Source organism: Perissodus microlepis, chromosome 10 (genome assembly GCF_051167445.1).
Source record: "Perissodus microlepis isolate ML-2025 ecotype Zambia chromosome 10, ASM5116744v1, whole genome shotgun sequence".
NCBI classification, from domain to species: domain Eukaryota; kingdom Metazoa; phylum Chordata; class Actinopteri; order Cichliformes; family Cichlidae; genus Perissodus; species Perissodus microlepis.
In genome coordinates this window covers 19224999-19249530 of record NC_140470.1, presented here as the reverse complement: position 1 = coordinate 19249530, position 24532 = coordinate 19224999, and the positions used below count along the sequence as shown (strand labels likewise).

Genomic DNA, 24532 nt, shown 5'->3' with positions numbered 1-24532 from the left:
CAAAATAAAAGAAAATAAAATGTGGATGCATAAGATAAAGTGTTTGGTGATACTATTTAGTCATGAAATCCCTCTCATTTCAGTTTATAACCATTTGCAAAGCATCTGTAAATGAGAAAGAAACGTGTGAATAAAAACAGCAGATATCTGTAGCTTGATTTATTTATTTATAATTAAAATTAATTTCAGTGCTCTTCTGACATCATGTTTAAATATATGTAACTTCTTAGATTCAGTTCAACATGTGACTCCAAAACTTATCTCTGTAAGCATTAATTTTATATTTATTGTGATTTTTCTCCTGTAATTTTAAAGTGAACTGCAGTGGCAGGAGATATAGGAATAGAAGGAGGGGGAAAAGAAGTTAACATGCAATAAAACCCCAAACCAGACCAGTTTACAGTGAACTACATCATGATTCTCTTCTGCTGGAACATGGTAACCAGAGTGGGAGGTTTGCATCTTGTGTTGGGCTGGATTTCTTCTCGCATGCGTGGCAGGTAAATCTTCTCCGTCCTGGACTCCCTCTCATAATAACGACACACCTTTAGATGCTCTGAGATAGGCGGCACATCCTGGAAGCACCACGTATCCACCGGAGAGAACAAGGTACTGAACTGCCAGACCTGCAGTGATGAACAGCGATGGAGATGCAACTAAATATAAGGTCCTGACTGCAAAAGGGGGAGAGATATCTCCCATTTTATTTCACGTTAAATCTTTCAGTGCTTTGATTGTCCAGAATGGTTACTATTACAGTAGTTTAAAAAATGAGGTGATTTGCAGGCCTCTGCTTTTTCAAACTGGGAAACTATTCAATCTGTCATTTTTATTTATTCTGAAGTTGCTTCAATTATATTTAGATAAGGATGCTCTTTAGGGTGAAGTCAATATCTCTAATATAATCTGCTCCAAGTGGTCACAGCATGAATTATGTGATTCATGAAGTCAGGAAAAAAAGACTCATGATTGCAAAGATGTTAAATTGCATTCATTCAGTGACTTTTTGCTTTTTGCTGTGAAATGTTGCATGCGCTTACTTCTTTGGCCTTCAACAATTAAACAGCCTGGTAAGAAATGTCAGCGTTGTGTTTTCTAAACTAAATCTAGCATCACTTGATTACTATCAAGGCAACCCTGCTACATGATGACAACAAGATCAACAATCATCTGATTTCTTGTGCCTCCAGCTCAAAGCCAAACTTGCACTCGTCCCTCATATCTTCCTTCTTTTATGCTGTATTCTTGCCCTTATTTCTAATATTTACTTCTAATCTTAATTGCCCCTTGGGGATAAATAAAGTCTTTCTGATTCTGATAAACATGAAATATCTCGCATTATGTCTACTGTGAGTCCTGTTAGCGTGGCTCCAATCTTACCCTCTGCTTCACCCTCCACTTGGCTCCTCCATGAGAGTAGGTCTTCCTCTCCCAGCGGAGGGTGACCATCCCTCTCTCCTGCAGCTGAGAGGAGCACACCTGCCTCATGAGGTGGGACACCATAGCCAGCTGGGACAGGGAAAAGCTGTCCAGGAAACTGGCCACGTGGCACAGCACTTCGTAGGGAAGAGAGCTCAGTGAGTCGTCCGCTCCTCCCGCTCGACTGCCTCTCTTCCTCCAAGCAAAGCTGGTGGAGGCATCCGTGCTCCTGGATGTCTGGGAAGTGTCACCCAGGCAAACAGAGGTGGTGGGAATCAGGCTGAAGCAGCCTAGATCCTCGCTGAAAGTACAGACGAAACTGTGGTCTTTGAAAGAGTATTGGATTTTTATTTGCAGAGGATTAAAATGCTTTGACTCTGATCTGAGTTATAGATTGTTAAAATAAAAGTTATAGTAGCTTTAAGGTTAATTTATGCATCATATTTGTTATTTTCACAACAGTGTGATGTTAAAAGTGTGACTTGTGATAAAATACAAGATTAACTGAAGTTCTGAAGCGTTGTTCAGTTTGATGCTTTCAATTTTACAGCCCAAAACCAAAATCAGGGACACCTTGCAAGCAATGAAATATAAAAGTGAAGCATTAAGAGCTAAACTTACAGATAGTGTATTTGTGTGCTTGTAGAAGCTACAAACATCCAAAAGGAGAAAATATTACTCAAAGAGGCCAAAACATGACAGCTGTGCTCTGCATCTGCAGGATATGTGAACAGATAACTATGTGCAAAATGTTTAACTAGTCAGTTTGATAGTGTGTTTCTGCTGCCCTCAAGTGGTTACAAATAGTTGTTGCAGATTTACACGAATCACTTTGACATAAAAAGAAGTGTGGAAAAAAAAATCTACACGCGCCACGATTCAGCAGCTCAGATTCAGAAGCATCTTTAGCAGCAATAACGTGAAGTAATCATTTTCTGCAAGACTTTATCAGACTTTGATATCACTGTGCAGGAATCTTTGCCCACTCTTGTTTACAATGTTTTGTCATGGAGGTTTGTGGGCGCTCGGTTATGCACAGCTCTCTTAAATTCCCACCACAGCATTTGAATCAGTTTTTGGACGGGGTCATTGCAAAAGTACTTTCTTCCCCCCATCCTGTTGTAGATCTGCTGCTGTACTTGAGATCATTGCCCTGTTGCATGACCCAGGCTCACATTTGACTCTTGAATACTTTGATATGGTTTTGTTTGTTCAAGTCAGTGGCTGCAGTGCACTCAGGTCATTTGGCTACAAAATAAGCGCGAAACCACTCCTCCACCACCGTGCTTTAAAGTTAGTTTGAGGTGTTTGTGCTCACATGTTGCTTAGTTTCTGCCAAACCTCCACTGTGGTCTCATCTGTACAAAGGACGTAGTTAGTAAATGTACTTCACTGTTGCTTGCAAATGTTTTTCAGATTATTGCAGTTACTCTCTGCCCAGCATGAAAGTTTACACAGGAGTCTATGCACTCCTGTGTAAACTTTCTTCATCACATGACTGTATAAAGAGCTTTTTTCTTTTCTACACAACTCTGAATTGATTTTTTAAATTGTTTATAAAGCTCAAAAAGTGAATTAGAAATGTAACTGGGACACAGTGCAGTTAGAATGTGTACCCTGTACCCCTCTAACACGCTTCAGCTCACAGTTAAATTTGTTTACATTTCGATGAACTCTGTGGTTTCTCTCACTTGTAGCTGATGATGGCTTCGTGTGTGGAGGGCTGAAATCTCCTCTGGCTGTAGCTGCATCCCAAGTAAGCGAGCGGGCATCTCTGCTCGAACCATCCGTTTACACACATCTGGATATCACTGTGGACGTTCCTGCACACGACAGAACATTTTTTATTAGAAATAGATCACTTTGATCTCACAGTAATGCCAGACACATGCGGTTTAGAGTCAGTGACTGCTTTGTGTATTTCTTGTTCAGGTCTTAATCTCTTTAAATGATGCAAAACCTAAATATTTAAGAAAAAACAACTCACTTATAATGTTTGCCATATTCTCTGCGCTGGAAGGTGTGTCCACAGAGGAAGGTGAAGGCGGAGCTGGCCTTGTGATGTCGGCTGGTGACGCTCTCCACCTGCAGCTGAAGGTGCAGCTCAAGCGGCTTGACAGCCGTCAGGTCGGCCAGCGAAGTGTTTCTCCGGAAAGGAGCCGACAGAAAGCTGTAGGTCTGCGTGCCTTCGTCTGTTAACAGACCGTCTGTGCACACGCTTTCTGCAATGAGGTGACCCCTCAGCTCCTTCTCCAGGGAGCACAGCAGAGAGGCCTGAGCAGCCAATCAAACAACAGAGCAATATTTCATCGGGGAGCTTCGTAGCTGGTGAGCATTAAACAACAATGAAAGCAAAAATGACTCTCGTTTATTAAATATAAGACAAATATAACATAAAACGTCATCAGTAAACAGTAACACTTGTTTGTTTACTCCGTGCTTTGAGAAAACATGAATATTTGTTCTCTGCACATTTTTGTTCCATCGGCTTGTGATGCTCCAGGATTTAAAATACAGTCTAAGAAGGTACAAGAAAGATATATTCCTGCTCAAGAACATGAAAGAAGTTTTTTCACTCACACTGTCGGCTTATAAAATGTAAAAAGAAATCAAAAGCCCTAAAAAACAACAACAACAACAACAAAAAACAACAGTTCTTTCTGATATTGTCCTGCAGCAAAGCCACACTCTCCTCTTAGATAACCAACTTAAGTGGTTTATTTTATAATTTTTGCATGAGTCCCAGGCCTAAAACCTACCGAAGAAAGTAAAAATGAAAATAGACATACATTTTTGTAAATGACCTGAAAGAACTTCAGTAAAATCCAAGCCCATCTATCTATCTATCTCTTTCAGACGTCCTTCATGCGTACACCCAATCACCTGGCCTACACTCAGCTTCAGCTCCTCTCCTGACATCTTCTCTCTTCAAACTTATTACCATTCACCTTCATCAGCTAGACTCTGTTTTCATCAGGGTGTCAGCTATAACCATCATGCTTTATATGTTTTACAGTCATATTATTCCTGGCTTTTAAATCTCTTTTAATATTATTCTTGTTGCATTTTGTTGTAAGGTGACCTTACAATTCAGAACAATGATTCAGCACTATGAGGTTGCTGAATCATTTATAATGTTTAATTACTTTGACATACATGTCTTTGGACTGTGGATGGGAGCCCAGAAAGAACTAATGCACATGGAAAGTCTTAAAATCATTATGAGTAATGCAAAAGGAGGTATTGAGTCTGTGGAAATCCTTTACTGGACTTGTCTACACAGCATTTACATGAACAATAAGCAGCTGTCTGCTGATAGGTCTGAATGAATGAATGAATCTGAATGAATCAGTGCTGTGTTCACTGCTTGTTTCTGCTGTACCTTAGTGACTTTTTCAAAGCCTTTGCAGGTCTAAAAGGACAATTTTACAAAAAGTCTTCAAGGAGGTTCAATTTCTTTGCCTCACCTGAACTTCCTCCCACACTGGCATCGCCTCTAGCGCCACCCCCAGGTCACTGGTATCCACAGCTTTGCTCTCTCTTTTGTAGAAACCTGGGTTGCGGATGCGGCTCTGCTTGGCAGAAAAGCTGGTCGGGACTTTGAAAGTGCGCACAGTGATGATCTTCATTGGCTCCAGGCGTTCATATGTAAACTTCTTCTTGTTCAGAGTGCTGGTCAGCAGTTTGCAGGTGTTTGATGATGTTGCACCTCCACAGGTATCTGCTGTATCTTCTTCCGTAACGGTGCTCAAGCCTTTCCCCCTCCCTTTAGCCAGTCCCCGTCCCCTTCCTGCCACAGCCGTCCCCTCAGCTTCCCTGCATCCACCCATCTCCATGCTGAACATTCGCTCCCAGGCGCTGTAATTTTCAAGATGATCAGCCTCTATTCCTGATGCCCTTGCAAGAGCCTCTCTCTCTTCCTGTGTAAGCCCCTGCTCATATTCGACCTGAACCTCTTCCTCCTCTTCATCCTCATCTTCTTCTTCTTCTTCTTCTTTGTCATCAGGGGTATTATCATTCAAATTGTACGTGTTAAAAGAGGCCCAGGCGAGCTCACTGGCTTGTTTTGCAGCTGCCCTTTCTGCTGCCTCCTTCTCCAACATGGCCTTTTTCTTCCTCTCCTTTTCCTTCCTCCTCTCCTCCTCCATCCTCCTTTCCTCCCTCTCCTCCTCCTCCACACACTGGATCAGCTCTGGGAACAGTTTCTTCATCTTCATGGAGTGAAAGAGGCGGTCCTGGTCTTTCAGAGCCAAGGCCAGGTCCAGACACCTTCCCTGCGCTCTTTCTCTGAGCAGGTTTTCATGCAGCTCCATGTTTGGGAAGGAGTGGGCGTCATTGGTTGGCCAGCGGTTCCACTCCATGGAGCAGCACACCACGCTGGCCGGGCACACCTGGAGGTGAGCTGCCCGTGAGGAGCGAGGCAATTGGATCGGGCAGCCGTACTCAGCGTTGATGCAGGGCACCCTCACATTAGGGCAGAGCAGCAGGTGATCCTCTTCTTTGCACAGGTGGAAGAGAGCACCACAGAGCAGACGGCAGGGGATGACCGCGCAGCACACAGAGGCCTCCACCCGAGCCCTGCAGCGGCGGCTGTAGCAGGAATCACAGTGGATGTGGTGGCGCACCTTGGAGGCCCGAGAACGGTGACTCTGATTTGAATGAGAAAATAAACAGGAGGAGCCAGCCGTGCAAGAATGATGACTTACTCAAAAAGCAACACAAGACATTAAAACACAACTCATTAAAGCTGAAATATGTAGAAGAATTAGGTGAAGAAGGAGTCAATGTCGCACGTTCTGTTTCTAACCTGACTTTCTTTCTGCACATCGTGTTGGCTGCTACATTGACTGACTATCCCGTCTTGAGCTACAAAGTGATATCATAGAAAAAAATCTGTGCTGTTGCACAATCATACTGGACATGCTTTTGCATGTTGGATGCCCAAGAACCATCACTCTGATTTGGAAAAATTAAGAGAAGACCAGATTGATTTTTCAGGAGGTCTTACTAAGCCAGCTTCTTTTGTCAATTTTTAAAAGTAGAAACAATAGATGTATAACAAGACAGGTTTAAAAAGGATTTTGGATTTCTGCAAACAACATATGTGTTCAATGGAGAGATGACAAACATAACACACCTCATGTGACAAATGTAAAGCTGCTGAAGGAAAAACAACCAACAGCGTTTTGAAATTTTTGGGAGGATCTGACGGCTGCAAAAATGAAATCATACCATTTTTTCAGATCCTCTGGTGCCAGGTCTCTGAAGCTGCAGGTCTGCCCTGCGAACAGAAAGGAAACTGTTAATCAGACTGAGCCCAGTGCATGTAAATGGACAATCAGAGGATATCAGCAGAATCCTGTGGCGTAAGATTCAAAGAGGGTTTGAGGTTTGAAAGGAGAGAATGTCCTCGCACTCCTTCTGGTACTTTTAAAGACCAAGTGTTTCCATGTGTATCTGTTATGTGTGTTTGTGTGTTATAAATAGAGCTCAGCACTGACTGAGAAATCTTATACGGGTGGTCAGAGACATGGTTTGGGTTACTGGTCGTCTCAGACACTTGCATCAGAAATCTGCCTACTTTCATTCTGCGCGCAGCAAAACGAGGCAGATGCTTGCTTAATATCCAAACGGAGTCCTCTAGTGGAGATTTAAGTGTTGTCAAAACACTATCAAAGTGAATTTATTTTGCAGTTGTTGCAGCAGAGGCTGAGCTACTTGTTCTAATATACTTGTACTAACAAACTTGTGCTCGGACACATAAACTCAGGCAGTGAATACGGAGATAGGAAGTCTTGTATAAAGTTTGGCACCTGTGGCTCCCCGCTGCAGCAATGTTGAGAAGCTGAGCGGGGAGTTATTTCTACTTGTGAACCTGCTTGTGCTGCTTGGCTAATTATAACCTACCAGTTCAAAGAGCACGGGGACAGAAAGCAACGTTATAAAACCAAAGAGAAAAAACAACTCGTCCGTGCTGTCCAACCGGTAAGATATTCGTCGAGAAGGTTTGACTCCATTGTGAATGTGCTGAAATTCTCTGAGATTACCTGGTTTCATCTCTAATTTGAAAGGATTCCAGTGAAACTGCTCGAACAAGTGATAAAAGTGGAGAAGTGAAATATTTCAGCTGATCTAAGTGCTCGTCTGACTTGTACGTGTCGAGATTTACAGCCACACAGGCCATAGCTCATTCTGGGTGTCTTTAAAACTGCACCAGAGCCAAGTGACATTTGTTTTACGCTTAGTGCAAAAGCTGCTGCATCAGTGTAGAAATGCTGCCCAGAACTTCTTTGCCTCCTTGTTTTGCCTGTTTTAGGTCATTATTGTCAGAGTCTACTTGTTACTGAACAGGAAACTGTTTTGACTTTCACAATATTTTTTTTGCAGATGTTCCTTCAGTTTTTAAAACCATGTCCGGTCAGGATGGCATGGTGGTGCAGCGGTTAGGACTGTTGCTTCACAGACTGTCGTTCTGGGTTTGAATCGAGAGGTTGCTCTGCTTTCTCTGTCTGTACCGATTTCTTGATAGATTCCAGTTACAACTTCCCCTCTGCAGCTCGGGATCGGACAAGAGGTTTAGAAAACATTTAGATTCTCAAGTCGTGGCAAAGGGTAGTAATGTCTTTTGTTTGAACACCTCTGACACATCTTGGCAGCAACTGAGAAGCATGAACTCTCCAAAGGATTCTGTTGTGTGACTTTGGAGTTTTTCACCCTTTTATGCAGACAAATGTACAGAAACATATTTGTGGGTTTGAATGAGTGCGAGAGGAACTAAGTAAAAATTTTAATGGTTTATGACAACATATGGGCTTCGGTTTTGTTCATTTTGCTTTGTTTACTTGTCTTTAACAATCTGATATACTGTACGTGACCAGTGATGATGGATTGCATGTGGATTAAATGTGGCCTATATTATTCAGTGTTGGGATGATGTCACAGAAAGGTCATATCATGTCATAGCATGCTTGACAGAAATGTCAATCATATACATTTTCTTTGTATTTTCTTCTTGCAGAGTTAGAAAACCAGCTGAAGTCCCGTTAATATGGTGAGTCAGACTTTTTCTGCTGTTGAATTAAAGATTGAAGCTCATAGAGCTTTAAAGGTGGAGTATGTAAGATTATTGGTTTTAAAGATTATTTAAACCAATGGACAGATCATGTGTATTGTGTTGTAGAGATATGCACCAAAGTTTGCATGCTAACAGCACATGCTATCAGTTTGTATCTAAAGACTAAATTGAGAGCTAAAATGAGAGCAAGAAGCAGTGCAAACAGGTTACGCCTATGATGCCAGACCAACATAGAGTTCTGAAGCATCCCTTTATTCCAGGGAATTTCACATATTGCACCTTTAATGAGCCATATTTTCATATATTGTAAACAAGTTGTCATCACTGAATCATTCTGGGTTTTTTCCTCATCCAAATCAGAGTCGGCGTTCTCGGGCCTCCAGGATGCAGCAGCACATCCACTGTGATTCCTGCTACAGCCGGCGCTGCAGAGCTCGGGTGGAGGCCTCTGTGTGCTGTGCGGTCACCCCCTGCCGTCTGCACTGTGGCGGCCTCTTCCACCTGTGCAAAGAAGAGGATCACCTGCTGCTCTGCCCTAATGTGAGGGTGCCCTGCATCAATGCTGCGTACGGATGCCCCGTTCAGCTGCCTCGCTCCTCACGGGCATCCCACCTCCAGGTGTGCCCAGCCAGCGTGGTGTGCTGCACCATGGAGTGGCTCCGTTGGCCGATCGATGACACAAACCCACACAGCCACAAAGCCCTGCAGGACAACTTGGTGAAAGAAAGTGAGGGACAGGAGGAGGCTCTGGACCTTGCCATGGCCATAATCGATCAAAAAGACCTTTACAGCCGCCTAAAAATGAAGCCGCTCTATCCAGAGCTGACAGAGGAGGAAGAGGAGGAAATAAATGATGAGATGAAAGAGGAAGCAGCAGCTGGTGGAGTAGTCAATGGTGTCGTAATTGAAGATACCAGTGATGGTGGGTAATAGTGGTGCTTTTCAAAAGATGCTTTCCCTAACAAAATCTGCCTAAGAGTTACTGAAAACCTAAAACCCATGAGAGATTAAAAATAAATTGAATTTTGTGAGATTAAAATCATGTTTCAGGTACTCTAAAAATAGATTTGTGATAAATAAATCCTCAACACCATCAGCACAGGATATTTCTGGCTTAAACTAAAACATCTTCAACTAAATTAAAACTGATATGTTTTTGAAACTCAGTAAAGTTCAGTTTCTCTCTTTGAAAAGTGTATTTCATTTATTTTTTCTCTCCAGGTCTTCCTAAAAACACCTCCTGTGAGCATAGTGGTGCTGAACAGACTGTACCAAACAGTGCTGTGCAAGGTTCAGGCATCAACAAAGATAAATATGACCTGTTCGAGATGATGTTCAGCATGGACAGAGGCGGCTGTGAGGCCGCTCAGGAAAATCTGAACAACCCCAAAAAAAACCCAAACGTTGGTGACAAGGGAAAAACTCAGAGTGGCAGAAATCCAAAAGGGACTGAGAGGCAGGACCAGACAAACGCAGAGAATGACAGCTCTGCTGCCAAAAACTGTCCCCCAGCGGACACCAGTAAGACCGGGATGGCCCCGTGGCAGGAGGGAGTGCTGGACCGTTTGGGGCAGGAACTCACACCACAGGAGTACAACATGTACGTGGTGCATCATGGTCGCATGCTGCTAGCCTTTGGACAAATCGAGGCCTGTACTCCGAGGGAGAAAGACTTTGTGTACGGCAGCTTGGAGCCAATTCCCGTCCAGACACTGCGCTCATTCAAGGTGATGAAACTACATTTATTTTTTTTATTGTAAAACAGAAATAGGACAGAACAGGATGTTTAAGTGCCACTGTTGCCTTACTTTAAAAAAAAAAGAAAGAAATGCTACTACGGCTCTCATTTTTCATGTGCAAAATTCAAGGTTTTACATCCTTTTACATCTGATTTCGGGTTTTAACTAAGAGCAGGAAGTGGAAAATGAAAACGTTAAGAGTGAAGCACAAATAACAGCTGCTAAAAGCTCCAACCAAAGACAAATTGCACTCAACAACATTAAAATCCAAACAGACTTATTACCAAGTATCCAACACTCAAAGCTGAGGTTTGCAGGAAAAAAGAAATATATAGTATTTACTGAGGTTTCTTATTGCTATGGAAGCTTCTTTGTTCCACAAAAAACTGCGTTCAAAATTTCAAAAACTTCTAAATTTCAACTTACTCGCTTAAACTTCTGAGAAAAGAGGTCAGAATCAACAAAAGAACTTTAAATTACAGTCTCCATTTCTGATTTGTGTCATACTTTTTAAAGTGAGTAGCTGGACGGTGTTTGAAGACAACTCCATCACTTCAATTCAAACTAATACCATAATAATACATTAGCGACCAAAGCAATTACAAATTTTTGCCAACTGGCTGGTAATTCACCAGTGGTTGCCAGATGGTTGCAGACCAGTCTTCATTTTGATTGGGACAGTTGTCACATGTTCAAATTGGCAGACATATTAATGGTATATAATATATAATATAGTTAGTGGTTACATGTGTCCAAAACCCCACTAACAAAGTGAATCTTTCAAAACTTGGCTAATTGATTTTATATAATATTTGTGGGTGTGGCTTCAAAGCTAAGTATAGACTGGGGAGATAAATAAAACCCTTCTCTTGGGCTGCGGCAACATAAGTTACTGTTTAACAAACTGATAATTGTTGACTGAGTCCAGAGTCTGTTTGATTTGAGAGTACTCACTATTAATTAATCGATAAGTAGCTGTAGCTAAAACGTCCCATAAAACTACTGTTAAACTCAACAGTGTGTTCACAGTGAACGCAATAGACACGAGTGAAAACGCCCCAAACGCCCCTAATTTGACTCGTGCACATTCGCACCTCAACATGTGTCCAATAAAAAACCATCGCGCCTCAAAATTGCATATTTTGACACGCGTGAAACGGAAATGTGGGAGGAAGTTGTGCCAGACGGTATCTTTGCAAGATGGCAGCTGTCGAGCTAGAGGTTGAAGAGAGAGTCTCCCTTCTCTATGCACTGTGGAGAGCAGTGCAGCGGCGTAAAAGACGTCCTCGCCGTACCTGGGTCCATCAGGTCCTCCAGAGGCGTGAGCAGTTTGGTGAGTTTCACCATTTGCTCCAGGAGCTGCGCCTGGATGACGGCCATTCCAGCGATACCACCGTCTTTCACTCGCCAGTTTGAGGACCTGCTTTCCCACGTTGGTCCCAGAATCTCCGCCTAGATACCAACTACAGGCGCTCAATCCCACCTGCAGAGCGCCTGTCCATCTGCCTGAGGTTAGTAAAAGTGTTTAATATGGTAGTCCTTTATCGATACCTGTGCTAATATATGCTAAACCATCCGTTTATACACTGCTAACATGGATGTGCTATGCTAACAGTGAATGCATCGGTGTTTACTGAAAGGAAACTGTGGTACAGAGACGACTGTGTATAATATTTCTAGTGATACTCGAAAGGTCTCATCAAGTCCCGATTTAATTCGATTTATGCTGTTATCAGTGTTTACAATGATAGCACGGCTGTGGTGTTATATCAATATATGCTCTCGGTGTTTGCTGATAGCAAACTGGTATGAGGACCACTGTGAGTTAACCTTTGTAGTGATACTCACTCCATTTTTTTATTTAGACCAGGTTTAATTCTGGGATAGTTGAATATTTCTATATAATCCCCGCAGACTGTTTTAGATTATATCTAATATACATTATGTAATTATCATTATAATTACAAAGTGTTTTATGTAAGATTTATGTTTTGTAATTTAAATCTGACATCACAAAAGTGTTTTGGAATTGGAATAATGTATTTGTAGCTGCTGTACACATAATACTAATTTTAAACAATTTTGTCCAGGTTCCTTGCCACCGGGGACTCCTTCAGGACCATCGCGTTCAGTTTTCGAGTTGGTGTCTCCACGGTGAGCCAGATCATCCCCCAGGTAGCGACGGCCATCTGGGACTGTCTAGTGGATGATTTCATGGCTGTGCCTTCACCTGGAGACTGGCGGTCCATTGCAGAGGGATTTCAGGAGCACTGGAACTTCCCTCTCTGCTGTCGAGCTCCGGATGGGAAGCATGTCCAGACAAAGGCACCCCCCAACTCAGGATCCATGTTCCACAACTACAAGGGATCTTTTTCCATTGTTCTCCTTGCGGTTGTGGATGCAAGGTATCGCTTCCGCGTTATTGATGTTGGGGGGTACGGGAGGACCCGGTGGTATTCTGGCCAACTCCACCTTTGGTCAGGCTCTTCGGGCTGGGACTCTGCCTCCTGACCAGCCTCTACCTGGTGGAGAACACCGTGGAGCCCAGCCCCATGTCTTTGTGGCTGATGAAGCGTTCCCGCTGTGGCGTGAGCTCATGAGGCCTTTCCCTGGACGCCTCCTCCCTCTAGAGAAGAGCCTCCACTCTCATCCTGGCCCTGGAAAGGGCCAGGATGAGAGTGGAGGGTGCCTTCAGTGTCCTCTCCTCACAGTAGAGGTTGTATCGGTGCTCAATGGAGCTCCGTCCTGAAATTGCGGAGAAGTGTGTGAAGGCAATGTGTGTTCTCCACAATTTTCTGCGCTGTTTGGACGAGAGAGGGGCACCTGCTGTGAGGGGTGTGGCACCTGCTGTGGTGGAGCCGTTGCAAGGCCTGGGTCGTGTAGCAGCAAACAACTCCTCCAGAGAGGCTGTCCTGGTGAGGGAGAAATTCATGGCCCACTTCTCGGTGGAGGGAGCTGTGTCTTGGCAACCAAAGGAGTAGCCTGTTTGAAGTCCGAGTGACTTCCCCACAACGGCTCTTTTAAGAGCCACCCACAAACCTCTAAAGAGTGTTCCTGTCTTTTTAAATTTTTCTTAATAAATGGAGCTCTACTAAAAAATAAACTAACCTCTTTTTACTCTCTTAAGTAACTTGTCTTCACTATGTTCCTATATACAGTGTGATGCAAAAGTTTGGGCAACCTTATTAATAGTAATTATTTTCCTGTATGAATCGCTGTTACAATGAAAAATGTCACTTGCATATATCATATAGGAGACACACACATTGATATACACTAAATATTTATTTCATTTCTCTTTTTTTGTGTTGCCAATTTATGCACCTGCTTGATTTAGTTTAAACAGTTATTGCACAATTTCTGTAAATCCAGTGAACTTCATTTCACTTCTCAAATATCACTGTGTGTCTCCTATGATATATTTAACTAACAATTTTTATTGTGACAACCAACGATTTGTACAGGAAAATAATTACTTTTAACAAGGTTGCCCAAACTTTTGCATCACACTGTATTGGTATATTTTGTCATTAGTATAATATGAAATAAATTCTACTTGTGTCAAGTCGTGTGTCAACATTTGCTGCGTAGTAGAACAGAGACATTAGTCATTACAAATGTTTATTGGAAAAAATATATAAATTCACTAACAAAAACATTAAACATAAATATATAAAATTTAACTATTTACAGAGAGACAGGAATAAAAATTAGGGTCCAATGTTTCCAAATTTAACACAGCTGTGCTGTTTTCAAAAACTAATTTATACATTTGAAATTTCACGGATTCTCGTGTCTGAGGCGGCATGCTCTCCAGAGCAGGAACAAGGCTGAGGAGAAAATATTCTGTTGGAGACGGGCGTGGCCTCTTTAGGGACTCCAGGATGGCCAGCTCCACCTCCGATGGACCGTCCTGGGACCCGTCCCTCGACCACTTTCGAGCTGTCCTCCTCTGTGGGCCTGTAAAACGCAGCACAAAACAACACAAAGTAATGTGAAGGCTGCTACTAGATTTTCATTTTCAAATTTGAAAAAAAAAAAAAAAAAAAAACAGGATATAAACAGATTGGTTGTAGATATTTAGTACATACCTGTGGGTGCAGCAGCAGGAGTGGAGGGACCAGGGACTGGGGAGCCAGGAGAAGCAACAGGGGATGACTCTGCTGCAGAATCAGTTGACTCTATCAAGACAATATTAAATGTTAACAGGTTGAAGACAATAGTCATAGAGAAATTATATACAGTGGTCTCTCATTTATTGCAGCACATGAACAGTAGTCACAGTTCTCACAAGTTGATTCTCAAAGTGCAAACCTTTGTCGATTTTAAAACGTAAAAGTATTATCATGCCGCGCTTTTTCTCCGTCTATGGCGCCACTTTTGTGCGCCTTTTTCCCTCGCGGTGCAGGTGTCTATTTCCGAATGAGGGTCATAGTTATGAGTGTTTTTGTGCTGTTTTTTCTATTGGACGTGATGGTTATAGAAACCAAACATGATAAGTTTGGCAAGCGCAGGAGACACGACATGGAGGAGATTTGTCAATTGGGCTGCAGAATGCAATGCTGTACGGTGCAATAAAAAAAAAAAAATCAGCGAAAAGGCGAGGCAGTGATGGATGAACAGCGGGACCACTGTATACTGTTTATTAATAAACAAAATATATTCCTATATGACAACACGCATAAATTAACGGCCTACATTAACTCATTGTAAACATACCTTCTGACTGACACTCCCCTGCTGCCTCTCCGGACTGTCCCTGGTCCTCGGGGGGGAAGTTCTCCACGGTCCGCACCATATTGCCGCTAGTCTCCCGCGGGGTGAGGAAGGGGTCCAGAAACCCCATGACCGCGAAGAACTTCTCCTCCCCGATCCTGCTGCAGACCCACTTCTCTTCTCCTTCTCTGTCCTCTTCTCCTTATTATACGTGTCCCTGAGGCTATTCCACTTTCTCCTGCAGATGTCCTCTGAATAAACACATTATCTTGTTAGCGGAAAGGTATTTGTACATCAGTGGGAAAATAGCGGGACAGTAGGCGGGCTTGCTAGCTTTTGCGCGGCTTCATCGGGTCAGTCTGAAAATTAAAAAGAAGAATGAATGAACTTACCAGGTTGTCCGATCTCCTCACTTATGTGCCTCCAAGCTCGGTCCTTTTTATTCCTGTCTCGGTAGAAGTAGTAGCTAGCATCATATAGCTCTGGATGATTAGCCACGGCTCTGATGAGCTTTTCCTCCATACTGAATGAAGAATGAAGGGCTTTGGGTGGATCTGCCCCTTTGACCTAGGTCAGAGCCACGTCACCAGGCTCCTGATTGGTTGTCGCGGCGCGATTTGACGCTGAAGTTCAGATTTTTCCAACTGAGCGGTTGACGCGATATGCCCGTATGCACAAAATGCAACACAAAAACTGTTTTTGTTTTTTTTCGCGAGTCAAACGCGCCAGACGCGGTACACTGACGCGCGTTTCAGCGTTTTGGCGTTTTCGCGACGCAAATCTGCTTCCGAATTTTCGCGGGACCCGCAATCGTGTGTCATCACGCTTTTCCATGGACTTTACATGTAATCCTGACGCTCTGGCCGCCTCTATCGCGTTCGGTGTGACAATAAACTGCCTTATAAATACATGTTTTAGACCAGTGATATGACTTAATTTGCTTTAAAAAAAGTTTCGCTCTCCTGGTTTATTATACTTACAATAATCATATTTATGCTAGTATTAACTTTGATAATCGTTTGAGGGATACTTTTTATGTTTTTTGCTTTAAATTAGTTTTATGGACAAAATCACATTATCCCCACTACTGCTGGGGTGGAAGCTAATGGGACAACACATAAATAAGAAAAAAATATCATGTCAGTGTCCTGTAAAATGACTTTAAAGCATTACCTGCCCTCTGTGATGTATTGTATCCTGTGCCAGCCCTCCAGGGTTGAGCAGCATGACAGGGTTTTCTCTGTACAGCAGTGAAAGATCCTGGTGTGCAGAAGAAACAGATGTTACTGATGTTGTTCAGTTATAGCACAAACTTCATACTTCTAAAGTGCTTTATTTTAACTTACAGAAACACAAAATGAATATTGGATATTTGACATGTCTCTGTGTGTTCCATCTTTTAGTTTCCCAAAGTTTCCCTCTTCTTCGTACTGAGGCGTCACACGTTTTGTCTCACTGAATATACGCTGAGCAGCTTATAAATGCACCATTATGGTCCTTTAACCTGCTGGAAGCTTTAACTTTGAGATAGAACGGACTGTAGAGGCATTGTCACATAATATATAGTAAGCAGAGATACAGCCATGAGTTGTAGTGTGAGTCTAATAACTGAACTTTTTATCACCAAACTAAAGTGGCTTAATGCATTTGATTCAAGTGCTCATAATTGGTGTTCAGTAGAAATGAGTTCCACCCACTTCAAACTAGTGAGACTCTCACAGCTGAAGCAGTGATCTGTGTCTATATGTGCAATCCTACCAATGAGATTAAAGCTGACATTTGAACTTTTAGTAGCCTTTTAAACAGAAAGAAAACAGTTATTCAGCCTCTGCTGTTGACCATTCTGGCTTTAAAATATCCACCAGCATCAGAAAGCACAAAAGGTTCTCTGTTCACTGTACTCGCTTGATGTTTGTCTTCCTCACAGGTCCCTGACAGCTATCACTACAGGCGACGTGTTCATCTATACGACACGGCCGCACGGGTTCAAAGTGAACCTCGCGGTGTGGACACATCGGACCTCGGAGTCAAAGAAGATGAGTGGCTCACTGATGAAGCAGCAGCCACGCTGCTGGGCTATGCAGAGGAAGAGGTCATGGGTCACAAGGTATAACATGCTCAAGCACACAAGCAGTTCAGGAAAAAAAGTGGAAAGTCTGAAAACCTTTATATGGTTTATAGTTTATCGGGTATTGCAACTTACTGGTTTCCCTCCCTGCAGATCAGCGAGTCGAAAGCATACGACGGGCTCTACATTGACGTGGGAACGCAGACATATTCGTTTCGCTCAGCTCCTTTCAAAGGGAAGACCACCCTGGCTGAGGTGATGGTGGACAGACCGCTGAAGCTTCACCTGCAGCTGCAAGCGGAGAGTGTGAACAGCAGACACAACAGAGCCAGCTGTGTCTTCACCTTCCTCTGCGGTCACACCTTCCACCGACAAGAGTTCGCCAAACATGTCAGGTGTCTGTGCAAAATCTGCCCTCAGCATTAAAGTAATAAGTGTTAAGCTCTCACTGGAAGCAACTGTGGATGAGCGCATTTTTGTCTTTTTATTTTTAGACACAACCTGCAAAAAAAAAAAAAAAATCTGTATGAATGGCCCTGGTTGTGTGCTTTGAATGTATAAACTGCCTTGTTCTTTTTCCAGGAATGTGCACTGTGACATCCACACATGTCTGAGCGGTTGGTTCGAGCAGCGGTGTCCACTCGCGTATCTGGGGTGCACCTATAGTCAGAGGAGATTTCATCCTTCCACACATAAAGCTACCGTCACATACAAGTGAGCACAACTCATATGAATCCACACAGATTCATTTTGTAATGAAAATAGTCTCTTAATGTCTTAAACATTGAGTACAGTGAGTGCAGCAAAGGGAAGATTTTATTGCATATGCTCCTCCTTTATTTTAGTTTTAACTCCACCCACTCTCCTTTCTCCTTTCCCTCCCGTACAGTAAGGAGCTGAGGAGTTTTAACTTGCGTCCAACATTCGAAGGATTAGTAGGTGACAATTCACCCACGAGCTCAGAAGGAAGAGGGGACTCTTTGAGCTCTCTTCCCTACGAGGTGCTGTGCCACATGGCCAGTTTCCTGGACAGCCTGTCCCTCTTCCAGCTGGCTCTGGTGTCCCGCCTCATGAGGCAGGTGTGCTCCACTCTGCTGAAGGAGAGAGGGATGGTCACCCTCCGCTGGGAGAAGAAAACCTACTCACACGGGAGAACCAAGTGGAGAGCCAAGCTTGTGAGATATAGAAAGAAAGCCAGCTAGTTCGTCACATACTATGGCAATTATGCCTCCTTTGGTCTTCTCCTGACTCTGTTTTGGTTTCTCTTCAGGTGTGGGAGTTCAGTCATCTCTTCTCCTCAGTGGATTCGTGGCATATGGCTGCCATCCCTCCTATATCTGCTCACCTGAAAGTCTGTCCCTACTACGAGGTCTCCCTGCACAGTAAGCCAGTTTTCCTCCCCAGCATGGACGAGAAACAGAGGTGCAGCCAGAAGAGTTCGAGCCTTGTCAACCATTTCACAGGAAACAGATGACAACAATTCCCCTGCTGCACCTGCCCCAAAAAATGTATTTATGGCCAGGTTATTCTGCACAGATATCAAGAGTGTCTTCTATAACCATTATGTTGCAAAACTCTACAGAAAAAAAGTTACCTAAACGTAACAGACGCTTTTGGCTTACTGGAAAATAATGTGTTCTAAGTATTATCATTAATCAAACTTTTAGCTGATGATATTTGTATTGTGTGGGATTAAGATGATTATAACAGAATAAAAACTGTTAGTGTTAAATAGAAAATAAGTTCATACTTTCATTTATAAATATACTATATGTTTATTAGAAGTGTTGATCAATCATATTTTAGTCATTTTAAGCAAAACAGCTGAACTGGTTCAAGGCTTTTATGTTTTTATTTGTCAGAAAATATATTAAAATTAACACCTTTGTGGTTTTTTACAAAGATTATATGCAGAACCGTTGGACCTAAAGATGGATAAACGTGATGAGGTATACCACTGAGATATAAAAAAGAGTTGTTGAAGCTTGGTTAAGAGGAGAGACTGAGCAGCCAAAAGAAGAAGATCATTGTGGTTCATCTTGGTCTGTGAAAATGACAACGCACATAATACATGCTTTCTTTGCACAACTTCTTTAAATGTGTGACTGATTGTGGACTTAAATTTTATTTCAGTTTTTGTATATGTAATATTCATATAACTGCTACCTCCTTTTAATTTCAGAGGCAAACATTGACTTAGCAACAATTACTGGTTACTTCTCTTTGTCAGACAAAACATCACCTGCCAAAGCAAATGCTGTTTTTTGGGGTTTTTTTGTATTTTAGATCATTTTTGAAAGATTCAGAGTTACACAAAAGGAAAGTATTCTGAATCTGCACGAATGAGAAACTTTACAGTAATTTTAAACAGAATATATATTTTCCATCTTTTTTTGGTCCAAGCTTTTAAAAGAGATATAATTATTTTCATTCAGTTCGGGATGTTGTCCACATCAAAGGAACAGATCAGAAAATAGGGACTTTTTAGGTTCTTTAGTTTCTTTCTTTACCAACACTCCACAAAACATATTACAAATTTTAATTTTAATTTCCTTGTCATTGAAAATAAGGTCTTACAAAAAACAAAAGTAAACCAGCCCATTCAGTCTCTTGTAGAAGCTCCATACCAGCAATAACTTGAAGTAATCTTTTCCTGTATGACTTCATCCGTCTCTCACATAATTTTTGGAGGAATGTTGACATCTGCTTTTACAGAGGTCCTCCCACCTGCTGATGATCAGTTAATCAGCACCTTTTTTGCTGTTCATATGATGGTGTATTTACCTAATGTATCTAATTTTAAGGTAAATACTAAGAACCATATTTATTTCTAACAAAGAATAAAAAGGGCATACTTTCTTTTTACCATAACAGTAAATTAAATAAGGTAAATTGATTAAATGAGTAAAATAAATATATTTTACTGGATATGTAAGACAATAAAAACAGAACATAGAAGAAAAAACACAAATCTTTTACTTATATATAATCTAATACAGAAAATGCTGCTGATTGGAATTTTTTGTGAAACAGTTTTTTCTATCCTTGTATGAAGCACGGGTTGCTGTCATATAAGCAAAATACACTTCTGACACTGTTCACGTTACAGTAAAGATGAACTGTTGTGGGCTTATTGGTGAATTTTGAGGCAGTTAGATTTCAGGAAGCTCCTCCTCCTCCTGGTGCTGCTCCGTGGCACCGACAACCTCACACTCCGTGGTGCTTTTGTTGTGAATACATCACCGCGCTGCACGTAGCCAATAACCAGAAGGTTACGAGGAGGTTGTTTCGACTCAGCCTGCAGTAGGATTCATTCATTCCCGGAGAGCGAATCGTGTCGTCCCGGAGAAGAAAACAAGCGAGCGCTTTTGCAGACTGATCGCTTTGCACGGGCCTTTTGTTTTCTGCGTTTCTGCTCCATCAAGGACGGGAAATAAAGAGCCAAATCTATACGGAGATCCATGACAGACGCTTTGGAGAGGATATCGCTTCAGTATCACGGTAGGCCACAGCCAGTGATGGAGATAAATGAGAGACTGAGTAAACGTGCAGAAATGAGAAAGCTCATAAAACTGATAATATTAAATAAGAGCAGGCTACTGTCAAATGACCGAAGAAGCAGATGCATAGAAATGCATTAAAAACCCTTAAATGACGTAGAACAGCATTGTAATATAACACCAGTTATGCTAAATTGCATGAAGACAAATGCATAATTACTAATGGATATCATTGAGTGATATAATCTTATTTTAAGTGTTCGCTTGCAAGTATTACTCAATGCCAGCATTGAAACTGCGACACTAATATAAACAGCTGTGGTAATAAATCTTGCAGCCAATCCAAAGACAAACCAGTCATCAACATCTGTGCACAGGTTCTGCAGGGGTTCGGCCATGGATGCCGGGAGGCTCGAGCAGCAGGTGGCCAGTGTGGAGAGAGGCATCACCTTCCTGAAGCAGGAGCACCTGGCCATGCTGACTGGCCTGCAGCTGGAGATCACACACCTGAAGAGGCGCTGTCACGGTCAGTGTACAGGTGAACTGCTCTTGCCATCTCATTATGTGCTTCCTTGTCTTATATTTGTCTGTCTGCCAGCCTGTTGTACTACTGCCTTTTTTGCCTGCAGAGCTGAGCTGTGAGCTGGACTCCAGGTTTCCCGACAGAAACACAGCAGGTGAGAAATTACAAACCCTTGCTGAGCAAGGGAAAAATGATATATGAGAGACGCTGAAACTTTATATCATAGCTGTAGAGATCTAAAAAAGAAAAGATGGGCAGAGGACAACTGAGAATTAACAGGGTTACACTGACAGGGCAATCTTGCTAATATTTATAAAATCTATATTTATTGTAAATTGTTACAAAGCAGAGCTACAAGTCGATAATAGATTTTAAATACCGTGATTAAAATCTTGTTTTTCAGTTACCAGCTGGATTAGCTGCTGTCATAGTTAAAAATGAGCCTAGGGAAATAAAAAGTTATGTCTTTAGATCCCAGTGTTGACTTATTTGTAGCAGTACATGATGATATTGGTTTGTTGTTAGCACTTTGAGTTGCATATTTAAAATCTATCAAATAAAGTTATCAAAATGACGTGAGATTATAACGTTTTGTGACTCTTCTAAAAAAATAATTAAAGATCCTAGCTCACTGAAATTTAGCCCCTTACTTTGTAGATATACCTCTTAGGTAGCACTCTGCTTCCAGCGTGTCTGCTACTATATAGTACTGTAGTATAATACTGACAAATTAGACTCATGTCTCTCTTGATTTGATTCTTGATGTGGACAAAACAGCTACCCTTAATCTTTAATTTCATTTGGGAGAGGGAGACAAAGTAGAAAGTTTTCAAACTTGGTGAGTGGGGTGGGCGATAAGTGGTAGTTCTGCTGATGTAGCATGTTTTTAATGCATGGTGTTCCCCAGTCATGATTCTGACCTGATGTGTCGCCTTTGACAATGTAGACATTCCCACTAACAACCCCAGTTTGGTTTTCAAATCATAGTCAAGACATTCAGCCTCATAATTCTGGCTGCATGTTCGACCACACTTCTTGGCAGAATTGGTTTCCTGGCACAGACCTGGCTTTTCAGTGTAGTCCACAAATTTTCAATAGTGTTGAGGCTGGGACTTCAGAAGCTTAATGTTAGCCTGCTTTTCCAGATATCCAAATTCAGATTTGATTTGTTTGTAATCATCATCCTGTGGGAACACTCAATCACTCATTATTCCATTCTAATGTACCGGTATCACAGCAAACAGCCCCAGAGCATGATGCTACCACCACCATGCTTCACATTTGCTACACTGTTCTTAGGTTTGAAAGCCTCACCTTTACTCCTGCGAACACACCTCTATTCATTGTGGCGAAACAGCTCAATCTTTGTCTCGTCTGACCATCACATTTTCCCCAGAAGGCGTTTGGCTCGTCTCTGTGGGCAGCTGCCAGTTTCCCTCGACCTTGAAGATGTGCTTCTTTCTTGGTTGAAATCCTCCCAGTCCTTGGTGATATAAAACTCACTTCACTGTGGACAGTGATGCTGGTATTCCAGCAGTTTCCAGTTCATGGGAGGCTTGAGCCTTGCTGGTTCCTGATTATTCTTGAACAACCTAACCAGTTTCCACTAATCTGAGGGTGACAGTGTGGGTTCTCTGAAAAAGCTGTACTTACAGTTGGTTGAACTGATGTTGGAATGTGCAGATGTTTAGAACTGGCTCCAAGAGGCATTCCTGACATGTGTAAATCTGTAATTCTCCTTCTTAGATCGATCTTAATCGAGTCCTTGGACTCAACTGAGGTGCTGAGTGCTGTCAAACAAATCCTTTTTATGTTGGCAAAGAGAAACTAAGAGTTACAGCTACTACACAGTGCTGGAAATGGTCCCTAATGCACAATAATGCATGCAGGTGGAGATCTGCCAAACTGAAGGTTTTGGAAATTTGTGATCGTACCCTGTACTGTAAGCTCTGATGCAAAATGTGATCTAAATAATAGAATTTTTTTTATTTAATTATTGGGCCAGGTTTCACTGACTGATAAGCAAAAGTAGACAGAAAGACACAGTGAAAAGAGAAATTCATGCAGAATAAGATAAGAATGAATGGTTAAGCAGATGAAACAACAGATATTAAGCACAGAAAAACAGACCAAAGTCTGGCACTAGAAGGTAAACAGTGAACCCCTCATAATTTGTAGTGTATCTCATAGCTTTAGTATCCACTGAACCTGCATTTCTGTGTGTTTGTGTTTTCATATATGCTTCACAGAGGAGGAGGCAGAGCTGGCTGCACGTTGTGATGCTGCGGAGCGACTTCTACAGGACCAGCACTGCATGATGGTCGCTGCACGGGGGGAGCTGCGGGCCAGCCGGGCACGGGCATCGGCACTCGGGAGGAGCCTCAGAGAAGAAGAGCGACGTTTCTTAGAGGAGCTGAAACGTCGAAGCCACAAGATCACACTGCTGAGTCGTGAGCTTCAGCGGCAAAATGTCACGACCACGACCCTCTGTCATGAGCTGCACACTGCACGGTTAAAACTGTTCCAGCAGCAGCAGAGCAGTGGGTCTGCTCCTGAGGGAGAGGAGGAGGCCAGAGGAAAGGAGCAGGAGGAGGAGGAAGAGGAAGAAGAGGAGGATGAAGATGATGAAGATGGTGAAGGGGAGAGCTCAGACTGGCTACTGTCTCCACCTCCTCCTGTCTCTCCCAGCCAATCAGAGGCAAGGCAGAGGATGCGCATCAGCGTAAGAGAGGAGAGGGTCAGGGCTTGCGTCCCGCAGGAGAGAGTGACATCACCACAGCAGCCACACCCCATGCCTGACCCCGCCCTCTTCCTGGTGCCACTTAGGTACCGCCTCCTCCGCATGCATCAGCCAGTCAGATCACAGGATGGAGAAGGGCTGGAGGACGAATGGGAGGATATTGATGACAGCAGGGTGCCCAGGAGGGTGGACATGGGAGCAGGGGAGGGAGAAACTGCTCTGTGATGAAGACAGGGAGGTGGAGTTGTCTTCCAACAGGTCTCAGCTAACGTCTGATGCAGTTATACTAGAAAAAGATCCAGATGAGAGCGATGTAACCTTGTGATTGTGTGTAGATTTTGGGAGGTTAGAGTTAAGTTGTGCAGGAGTGCGTGATCCAACCTACACGTAGACGTTATTAGGTGAATTTGTCACATTGATGGTGCAGCATATAGTCTGAAAGTAGGTGAAGAAACAGGGCAAAAAAAGCAAAGAAGATTAATGGCTTCATATGGATGCCTTTTGATTTAAACACTGTTGATCACAGCTTTTTTCCTATAATTAGGAGCCTTGCCTCTGGGTTCATGAACGCCGACACCGTGCCGATAAAGTGGCTGTCTGCTTTCTCACTGCACAAGCTGTACTGCAGGTTTGGAGAGTCACTCTGAAAGGCTTAGGGACATTTTGTAATCATTCGCACTTTATTAAATCCATGCAATGTGCCTGTTAATGGCCGAAAATTATGTGGTCATGTTTTTTGTTCTATAGTTGAC

The 24532-nt window shown here is 42.6% G+C and overlaps 4 protein-coding genes and 1 pseudogene across 7 annotated transcripts; 3 read left to right on the top strand and 2 right to left on the bottom strand.

Annotated features, from left to right (window-relative positions):
* Window positions 1-162: 162 nt before the first annotated feature.
* On the bottom strand, window positions 163-7006 carry LOC146379317 (F-box only protein 40-like). The gene is made up of 7 exons (XM_084941104.1): window positions 6921-7006; window positions 6652-6700; window positions 4887-6068; window positions 3407-3693; window positions 3111-3242; window positions 1381-1720; window positions 163-626 (listed from the first exon to the last, which is right to left on the bottom strand). Exons 1-7 carry the CDS (start codon window positions 7004-7006, stop codon window positions 408-410), a joined length of 2295 nt encoding a protein of 764 aa, XP_084797230.1. The 3' UTR covers window positions 163-407.
* An 823-nt stretch (window positions 7007-7829) lies between these two features.
* Window positions 7830-19279, top strand: LOC146379314 (F-box only protein 40-like). Its single transcript, XM_084941103.1, has 8 exons — window positions 7830-7895; window positions 8855-9416; window positions 9716-10221; window positions 16877-17056; window positions 17171-17412; window positions 17600-17731; window positions 17907-18192; window positions 18288-19279. Exons 1-8 carry the CDS (start codon window positions 7830-7832, stop codon window positions 18489-18491), a joined length of 2178 nt encoding a protein of 725 aa, XP_084797229.1. The 3' UTR covers window positions 18492-19279.
* On the top strand, window positions 11416-13823 carry LOC146379316 (uncharacterized; annotated as a pseudogene). The gene is made up of 2 exons (XR_014801422.1): window positions 11416-11744; window positions 12324-13823. The product of XR_014801422.1 is annotated as an uncharacterized LOC146379316 (transcript).
* LOC146379315 (uncharacterized) lies at window positions 13909-15486 on the bottom strand. Its single transcript, XM_084940527.1, has 4 exons — window positions 15342-15486; window positions 14953-15200; window positions 14325-14414; window positions 13909-14193 (listed from the first exon to the last, which is right to left on the bottom strand). Exons 1-4 carry the CDS (start codon window positions 15469-15471, stop codon window positions 14104-14106), a joined length of 558 nt encoding a protein of 185 aa, XP_084796653.1. The 5' UTR covers window positions 15472-15486; the 3' UTR covers window positions 13909-14103.
* An 899-nt stretch (window positions 19280-20178) lies between the features above and the next one.
* ccdc92bb (coiled-coil domain containing 92Bb) lies at window positions 20179-24502 on the top strand. Of its 3 annotated transcripts, none has more exons than XM_084940524.1 (4): window positions 20179-20518; window positions 20895-21043; window positions 21147-21194; window positions 23290-24502. In XM_084940524.1, exons 2-4 carry the CDS (start codon window positions 20914-20916, stop codon window positions 24003-24005), a joined length of 894 nt encoding a protein of 297 aa, XP_084796650.1. In that variant the 5' UTR covers window positions 20179-20518; window positions 20895-20913; the 3' UTR covers window positions 24006-24502. The 3 variants fall into 3 exon arrangements, with proteins under 3 accessions (XP_084796650.1, XP_084796649.1, XP_084796651.1); XM_084940523.1 differs by having other exon boundaries at window positions 20895-21055; XM_084940525.1 differs by lacking the exon at window positions 21147-21194.
* Window positions 24503-24532: the final 30 nt, after the last annotated feature.